The 9,842-nt window shown below is 40.0% G+C and overlaps 1 protein-coding gene across 1 annotated transcript; it reads left to right on the forward strand.

Annotated features, from left to right (window-relative positions):
- The first annotated feature begins 5,172 nt into the window (after positions 1-5,172).
- Positions 5,173-5,854, forward strand: LOC120286055. The gene is made up of 2 exons (XM_039312046.1): positions 5,173-5,546; positions 5,631-5,854. Exons 1-2 carry the CDS (start codon positions 5,199-5,201, stop codon positions 5,781-5,783), a joined length of 501 nt encoding a protein of 166 aa, XP_039167980.1. The 5' UTR covers positions 5,173-5,198; the 3' UTR covers positions 5,784-5,854.
- The last annotated feature ends 3,988 nt before the right edge of the window (positions 5,855-9,842 follow it).

The raw sequence follows: 9,842 nt of genomic DNA on the forward strand, positions 1-9,842 counted from the left end.
TTAAAATGGTAGTATAGAGTATTATTGGTTTGTAACTCACAATATGATAAGGTTGATAGTAAATTTTTGAGTATTACAATAAACAAGGGCATAAAAGAAGAAGAAGAAGAACAAACATTGTCTAGTGTGATGGGCAAGGATGAAACAATTGAGGATGAAGGCAATTCTAAAATTGGTGCACTTATTTGCACAAACTTATCAAATCTTTAAGCAAATGATATCAGCAATCCATGGAATATAAGCTTATTCGACTGCTATGAACAATAGACAAATGGTAATGCAAAAGATTTGTTTAGAGCCATCTAATTTTCTATTAAAATAGAATTGCAAATGATGATGATGAAGAATGTTGATTTGAGTCATGATGGAAAAGTACTAAAAAGTCTTAAACTTATTGCATTGGTATCAATTCAGTTCTAAACATTTCAATTAGACTAATTTAATTATAAATATTTTCATATTTGTACCAATTAAGTCCATTCAACCAATTTATATTGAAATTTGCTAATATGGATGTTGGTCATTCTACCTGGTATAATTGACACTAACACTCGACAAATTTTATAATTGTTAAATATTTTTAGAATTTATTATTATTATTATTATTATTATTATTATTATTATTATTATTATTATTATTATTATTATTATTATTATTATTATTATTATTATTATTATTACTCTCATTCTCTTTTCTCTTTTATTTTCCTTTTTTTTTTTTTTTTTGTACATTGTTGGTGGGAAGATCACCAACCAACCATCATTGGCCAAAACGAGCCGGCAACCCTCGCTATTCAGGCAAGGGCTAAAACCCTTGCTTTCTTGGTTGGTGAGGGCCTTTGTGCCCCCATTGGCCATAGGCGAGGGTGCGGAGGCCCTTGCCAGCCACTAGTGGGGGCATTAGGCCCTCGTGCAAATCCAAGCCCTCCTTGTGGAGGGCGAGGGTCGCAATGCCCTTACCTAGTTTGGGTGCAAGCATCGCAACCTTCGTCTACCAACAGGCAAGGGCCAGATCTGGGCGAAGGCTCGATGCCCTTGTCTATGGTTGGCTAGGCTGTAGAGGCCCTCACCTAGACTAGCCTATGGCCAACGATGGTTGGCAGGTGATCTCGTTGGCCAAAGGGTGAAGAAAAAAAAAAATTAAAAAAATTCTAAAAATATATAAAAAAAATTACGTCAATGCTGTCATGTCACGTGGCACCACCGGAGTCCATGTCAATAATTTTCAACCTAAATTGATCGGATAAATTGAATTGGTACCAATATAAAAATGTTTAGGATTGAATTAGTAGGTTTATGACTTTTTAAATATTTTTCTCCACTAATGCTGACGCTCTGCTTACGAAGAAAACGTATTCTCTCAAAATGGAGTTATCAAGCTGTTATGACTAGCATTGTTTCTAAAAGAAAACAACATTAAAAAATCCATATAGTAAAACCTTAAAGAGCTTATTAAATTTTAAATCCAATTTTTATCAAAAGATTTTAATTTTTTTATGTTAAACTAATTCTAAACTAGTATTAACACTAAAATATAATAAAACTACTCAAAATCTTATTTCCAAAATTCTTCTTAAATTTCTTTATTTTTTTATTTTTTTACTCCGGAAAATGGGGACTCGGATCGGGTCAAGAGATTTGGTCCAGATGTGGGTCTCCTCCGAACAGTGTGTCGATTATGCAAAGATGAGCATCATGCTATACTTAGTTTGTTTCTCTAAAATGATATTGTTTCTCTTTTTGTTCTCAGGAACAGAAAAGTAAGGGCGTGCATGTTGTCGTTTTGGAATCTATTTAAGAACAGATTTTTTGTTTTTTTGTTCCCCGGGAACAAAAAAGAACATAAATGCGTTTGTTTATGTTTCTGTTGAAAAATAGTTTTTGTTCTCGGAACAAAATTGGAAAAAAAAGAAAAAAAAAAACTTACTGAATCCGTAAACACTTCTTGAAGGCCTAAAAGAACAAAAATGAAAAGAACAAAACCGAACACTGGATTCGTTCGTGCCCTTCTCTTCGTTCGTGCTCTCCTTTTCCGGCGTCTCTCCCTTCTCTCCGGTGCCTCCCACTCGGCTGACTCTTCGGCGACTCCCCACTCCGCCGACTCTCCGGTGCCTCCCCACTGACCGACTCTCCAACGACAACCGGTGCTCCTTCACCTCGAAGCTTCCAAATCCAGGTAAGTTTTTGCTGCTCCTCCTTCTCCGTTCGATGAGGGCTTTGGCGAGAGCCACCCCGCAAATTTGAGCCACCTTTGCCAACAGCAGGATGCTCGCTCGAGCGACGCCGCTCGAGCCTCAAGCGAGCGTTGCTCGCCCGGATCCGTGGCAGATCCGGGCGACGGTTGCTCGTTGGAGCTGCTCCGCCGAGCTCGAGCCGCCGTGGTCGCTCGGCGGAGCAGAGCAGCTCTAGTCGCTCGAGCGGCAAAACAGCCTCTCCCCGGCTCAAGCGAGCGAACGAGCCCTAAGTGAGCGTTGGTCGCCCAGATCCGCGGCAGATGGGGCGACGGCCGCCGCCGGAGTCGCTCCGCCGAGCTCGAGCCGCTCCGGGTCGCCGGCGAGCAGCTGTGGTTGCTCGGTAGAGTAGTGATGGAGCGAGCGTCGCCGCTCTACTCGCTCGAGTTGCTCGCCGAGCGACCAGAGTCGCTCCGCTCGCTCGGTAGAGCAGCGACTCTCGCCGAGCGGCAAAGCAACGACGCCGCTCGAGTTGCTCTACCAGCTCGCGCGCGCGAGCGTTGCCGCTCCGGGTCGCTCAAGCTACTCTGCCGAGCTCGAGTTGCTATGCTTGCTCGGCAGAGCAACAATGCTCGTTCGAGCCGCTCCGCGCCTCGAGCGAGCGTGGCTGCTCGTCGAGCGACCACAAGAGCGCAGCGACGCTCGCTCGAGCGGCCGCCGCTCCGCTCGCTCGGCAAAGCGGCAGAGCAACGCCGAGCGAGCGTCCCCGCTCCGCCCGCTTAGCGGAGCAGAAAGCGACGCTCGATCGAGGCATTCAACAGGTGGATCCTTCGATTCCCAGGGATTCGAGTGATGTTGTGTTGTTGCTTGATTCAGTTTTGGAAGGGGGGAATTTCAGTTCATTGATTGGATTGGGGTTTCCTTCGATTGTTGTTTTGTTGCTCATGGTGCCTTTGTGGAATGGACAGGCTGGTGAAGCTCGTGGTGAGGGCGTTCTACGACAATTTCACCACCAAGGGGGAGAACCAGCCGAAGTCAGGGCGCAGCGACAACCGCGGCATCGTAAGAAGGTAAGAACCAAGGGTAATGTTGCCTTGTGTTGGCTGAATTTCATGGTTGCATATTATATGTAGCATTACAATGAAATGCTCAGCTGATCATTTGATTTCACAGCTCAAAAATAGGTTAGAGAGAGTAGTTGTTTAGGTTCGCTTGGAGCAAGATTGAACTTTTCACATTTCCTTTTATGGTAGTGTTTGAAATATGACATATATTTTGACATGGTAGCTCAAAAACAGGTTGGAGAGAGTAGTTGTTTAGGTTTCTCACAATGCTGTTTATTTTATTTTGAGCATTCTGTTTGATTGATCATTGCTAGTCATAGTACTATGTAGTTCTTATAGCTCAAAATGCAACTTATGGTCTATTTTACACAAGTTAGTTCAAGAATTATCATTTTTGTCATTATAGTCTTCTTGGCTTGCATCTCTTGAGAATGATTTTGTGTATGGCATATATAATATTATGTTATTGATTTAACTCATAACTCATATGCTGCTCAACCGATCAAAGATTAAATGGCATCTGAGAGACAGACATTCAGTGCAAAGTAGACCGAGTCTGTAATCAACCTATTTATTGGTTTGTTGGTGGATGAGGTCAAAAAGGGAAATCGGACCTCTTCTACTTTCAACAAAGCAGGGTGGAGGAATATACGACTGAATTCGTTAGACAAACAGGATGCCAATATAGCATAGTCCATTGAGGAACAAGGTAAACAAACCGAGAAAACAAGATAGCAGTTTTTAAACTTATGTCTCGCCTGGATTTGGTTGGGATAATGTGAATAAAAGAGTTGTTGTCGACGATCCAAGCATATGGAAATCTCACATCAATGTATCTTTTTTAACTTTTTGGTCATTTTGATGTCATTATATATATAAATTTTAAAATGTATGATTATATTGCTGAAATGTCATTATTGTCAAAATTGTAGGAGAATGTAGAGTGGGCAAAATTCAGGAAGGATGGATTTCCCCAGTATGCCGAGCTATGTATTGTATTTGGTGGTACATATGTCTGCCGGGGAATATGGCATTGAAATGCTCAAGATGTGACGGTGTCGGAGGAAGATGACAATGGTGATGGCAATGTAAGTGGTGACAACAGTGGTTACAATGCATATGGTGACAACAGTGGTGGCAATGCCTATGGTGATGCTGGTGGTGGCCATACATATGACTTCGATGATCACCACACTGATGAGAGAGTCTTTACATCAGAAGATGCTGCAACTTCAACTCGTGGAAAGCACAAATTGGATAGGACTCCAAATACTAAGAGGAGAAGGAGTACCCAAAACAGTATTGATGACACTTGCAAAGCTATACAAGACTTTTGAAAGTTAAGTCAAGTCAACTGTAGTGGCTCTGCGACCTCTAGGGTTATGCCATCACCTGTGGACCCTTTCTCCGTAGCTGCTATGATGGATATTTTGCTTACTATGCCTGAGATAGACCAAGATCTTTACAATAAAGCAGTGGATCGAGCATGCGATAGTGCCTCATGGAGGGTGGCTTTCATTAAATCCACACCTGAAATGAGAAATGGACTTCTTTATCATCTTTAGTAGATGTTTGGAAAATATATTATGAATTGAATGGGGTTTCATTAGATTGTATAACTTATGTTATCTATTAATATGTAGTTTTTAAAGATATAAGTGTTGAGACTCTTCGTACTTATACGTAATGACATCTTCTATTGAGACTATGACTTATGTTATTGATTGTTATTGGATATATTTTCAAAATCTATATCGATGTTTTTATATTTTTGTGATGGTATAGGTACTATGGAAGAGGGATCGATAGTATATGTAGTGAACAGGTAGAACAAGTTCAACAATTCTTGGATGATGATGATCTTCACATATTGCTAGCGTGGTTGTGCACGGTTGTGATTGACGCGTCCATGCATACAAGAGAACCCATTAGGGACATCAAATTATTAGGATCCGAATGGATAATGGAGATTGTTTCTGGACATTCAGATAAGATATATGAAGCCTTCAGGATGAAGAGGCATATTTTTCTGAATTTATGTGATTTGATGAGAGTAAGAGGTTGGTTAAAAGATAGTCAATATATTCAAATAGATGAACAAATTGGGATATTCTTATATTTGGTTTGTCATGGTAGCTCAAATAGAGATTTATGTGAGAGATTTCAACATTCTGGAGAAACGATCAGCAAGTATTTCAATAAAGTGTTGAAAGCAATTATCAAACTTTCAAAAGAGATAATCAAACCACCGTCCTTTGATGTCATCCCACATGAAATTCTTATGGATCCTAGTCATAAGCGCTACTTCAAGGTATGATTTCTATATCGACTTTATACCGTCAAATACATGTAGTTCATAATCTTATATAATCTTAGATTGGTAATAAATTGACAGGACTGCGTAGGTGCTCTGGATGGCACCCATATAAATGCTATTATCCCGGTGTCTCAGCAGGTTCGATTTAGAGGCAGGAGAGGGACTACCACACAGAACGTGTTGTGTGTTTGCTCATTTGATATGAAATTTACTTTCGTGTATGCTGGATAGGAAGGATCTGCCAATGATTGTCGAGTGCTTTCAGCAGCACTCGAAACTCCTCAATTGCAATTTCCCCAACCACCACCCAGTATTTACTTTGTTTATATTGACATTTGTGATTATATTATGGTTGAATATCACAACAAATTTATATATATCATGTTGTAGGGAAATACTACGTGGCAGATTCCGGTTATGCAGCACTTCCGGGATTTTTAACTCCATTTAGAAAGGAACGGTATCATCTCAGCGAATATAGAGGGAGTGGGAGACGGCCAAGAACAGCAAAAGAGTTATTCAACTATAAGCACTCTTCACTAAGAAATGTAATTGAGAGGTCATTTAGGGCATTAAAGAATTGCTTCACCATTTTGAGACATATGCCTCCATTTACAATTCGGAAGCAAGCACTTGTTGTAATTGCATGTTCTGCTCTTCATAATTACATTTGTGATCAAGATAGGATGGACATAAATTTTTCCATATATGGAGATCCAGAGTATCCATTTGGACCTACAGAAGCGGAGGCTGCAGATGATACATCAGATGAGTAGTCATCTGGGATAAACATGCTTAGGATAAGTATTGCAAATAAAATGGCAATGGATCACAATATGCATGAGATTTGTTGACTTTTGTAATATTGTTTTTAAGTATTCACTGTGATGAAGTTGAACAATGAACTATATTGCTTCATTATTGTGATGTCATGTATAGAAGGGTTCATGTTGAGATGTATAAAATTTTCTTTTAAGTATGCATATATGACCATGTTGAAAATATTTTTCTTCACTCACCATTATCAAAATTAAATTGATAAGCATTTCATGAGAATGAGAATTCAATATCAAGTTTATATGTTATAAAAATAAAAATAAAAAAGTACTTGAAAAAAATTTGATACAAACTTTACTTACAAAATTTTCTACCAAATATGTCGTATGATCATGTTCAAAATGTTTGTCTTCACTCACCATGAAAAAAATAAAATTAATGAGCATTTCATAAGAATGAGAATTCAATATCAAGTTTAAACTTTATTAAAGAAAATCATTTTTTTGAAAAATTTAAAACAGAAATTTTGTGTCGTTTACCAAACGTGTTTCTGTTCTTTTTTTTTTTTTATTTCAAGAACAGTTTTTTTTTTACACTTACCAAACATGTTCTTTTGTTCAAAAACTGTTCCCGGAACAGAAATACTTTATTTATTTATTTATGTTCCCTAGAACAATTTTTGAACAGAAACATTACCAAACGCGCCCTAAATTTCTTTACTTATTGTTTTTATTCCAAATTTATTCCCTAGTCATTTATCTATTTCAGAGAATTGAAAAATTAACTGACGTATACAGATAAGTTCTTTTTTTTGTTCTAGGAACAAAAGTATAGAAAAATAGAGAAATATAAATGTTACCAAATAGCCAATAGAAGACTCAGTTATGTAACGGATTGGCAATTGTTGAGGGTTAAGAACGAGAAAATTTAAGTGCATAAGTAGACAAAACAAGTGTCCAGTTACTTATTAATTTTTTTTTTTGGACGCAAGGATTTTAAAGAGAAGAACCATCAATTGCTTTGGTATCCTATATAGCAAAAAAGGATTACCGACTGCCAGGACAGTACCCCCGGTTATGTAGACTTGGCATTTGAAGAGAGGAACCATCAATTGCTCTGGTATCCTATATAGCAAAATAGGATCAATGTACCAACAATTGAACAACAAAGGACATCATCCTATGAAATTATATAGGGATAATTATACTCGAAATCCAATTGCTTTGGTATTCTATATAGCAAAATAGGATCAATGTACCAACAATTGAACAACAAAGGACATCATCCTATCAAAATAATATAGGGATAATTATACTTGAAATCCTAAAACCTCTCAAATTTGTTCAATCAAGTTCAATCAATTAACTCCGTCTAATTTAAATAACGGAAAATGCTAACATGACTTTTTTTTAATTATTATTTTTTTTAAAATTCTAAAAAAAGAAAGATAAAACTTACTCTTCATCTTCTTTGTCGAGCTTACATCATCCAAATGGGATTATATTTACTATTCATCTTCTTTGTCAAATTTGGCCACAGGTTACAAGCACTCTGATATTCAAATTATGCATTACACAACGTTAAGATAACTTTCACGAAAAGTTGAGATAGATCAGATTTCGCATCTCATTCGGAGCGGAGATAATTAAATTTTGCCTACGTACGGTGTCCGGTATGAAGTTGCACGGTGAGCATGATAGGGAAAAGTATGACACTGTGTTTCAGATGCGTTCCTTGTGAAAGTGGCTTATCTGCTGAAGTATCATGTGCATTCTCCTCGGGAATTTAGACCAACTTAAGAAATTTCATATCGTATTGTAGATGCGTGGCAGCCAAAGCAACTCTTTCAGTGATAAGTGAAATTTTCTTATGATATGTGCCAAGGTGAGAAATTTTCATATTGTGTACCGAGTGTTTGATTGCTAAAGCAGCTTACTTAGTAGTGACAAATTGACTTTTCTAGTGAAGCTGGATAATGAAGAGCTCTTAGGAAGTATTTATATTAGAGAATTTGTCGACCCAAAGGGTCAACTTTTCAAATACTAAAGTTCTTCCATAATTGTGACACCCACCGCCCCCCCCCAACGGCCCCCAATCCGTTAGGGTCACCACACTTCTTTCCTTATCCTGGATGTCCTCCTTGTTCGATTGATGATTGATGGACTTCAGGGAATCCATGTGGGGGTCTTATCACACACTTTATTGGTCCCTGCACAATGTTTATAGCGGAAACGTATCCAACAACTCCCTTTCCTACACCCAAAAATGATGCACGCTAGATAATAACTAGGCACTTTTTATTTACATAAACTAGCTGGACATTGTTAGTCAATACACCAAAAGGCCGCAGTTTCCTATACCTAGCTATACTTCAAAAGTTAACCGACAGATATATACATAGAGTCCATCATTCAGTGCCGGCGTCCAAAAATTTCCCTTGTTGTCCTCACTATCCTCAATCACTCCACACCACTCGGTCCCCCATCGTTGTCGTCTTTTGGAATGGACATACTCTAGGGCCATTGACATCCAGATTTTGCCGGACCTTAGAAAAGTAGCAATCCGTCACGGATCGACGGAATTGTTATTGGATTGCGTCGTTTGGTATCAACTGCGGACACCATTTCATCATCGTCATCGTCGGCACCGCATTAGGCCGTTGTTTCATCACCAACTGCCGTTCCAAGACATCGACTTTCGGAAAATTTTGTCCATGCACACGTCCAACCATGTGCCCCTCGAGCAAATGAAGACGTTGACTTTGGTTATGCAGCAACCTTGCACGTTGTTCTCCTTAATCGATCACTATACAGCCACGATTGAGCTGCCTATCTCTTCCATGCAATCACACAAGCTGCCCACTACATGCATCAACTGAAGGCCACGCTTCTAGGGGTCAACCAAAGAAGTTGACCCATGCAGCAGCCATGCACGGTCCTTCTTCTTCAGCTACGTCCACGGCGCCTCCTTCATGCAGAAATGAAGCCCTCCGTGTGCATGCTCGAGACACGTGGCAGCCCACGTCTTCCCCAGCAATTGTCGTCCTTGCTGCCACCGAATTCTCCTCAGCTGACTATGAGGGTCAACAACACGGACACGTCTCTGCATGGAGAGACAATTTGTCTCGGCGAGAGAGGGAATGAGAGAGCCCAGCATGCAGAGCCACGTCCACAGTTGCTCTCCGTCCTTTTGCTTCGGGCGTGACACGCCTGCCAACCGTGCCTCCTTCTCTTGCCGCCACCGCACCCACAATTGTTGACTAAGTTAGTCAATTAGCGGTGGGGTAAAAGACAGACCACGGAAGCAAGAAGGCCAAGGATTCGAGAAACAGAACAGTGAGCGAGAGAGAACAGCCGGTGAATGAGAGAAAAAAAGGAAATCGTTCCCTTCGCCCGTGCACGCAGACACTGCCCCGCCGCGCCAATCCAGCTGGCTCGACCGAGTCCACAGCTGCCGTACCACCGCACCACCTCCTCGTAGTTGATGTCGCGGGACTTAAGGCAAGTCGATATC

This window comes from Eucalyptus grandis, chromosome 5 (assembly GCF_016545825.1).
Source record: "Eucalyptus grandis isolate ANBG69807.140 chromosome 5, ASM1654582v1, whole genome shotgun sequence".
Taxonomy (NCBI): domain Eukaryota; kingdom Viridiplantae; phylum Streptophyta; class Magnoliopsida; order Myrtales; family Myrtaceae; genus Eucalyptus; species Eucalyptus grandis.

Bases quoted from the DNA above. Each gene is read 5' to 3' on its own strand.
- LOC120286055 (XM_039312046.1), top strand. From the start codon at position 5,199: ATGGAGATTGTTTCTGGACATTCAGATAAGATATATGAAGCCTTCAGG. The intron at 5,547-5,630 runs GTATGATTTCTA...ATAAATTGACAG, and splicing joins GTCATAAGCGCTACTTCAAG to GACTGCGTAGGTGCTCTGGA.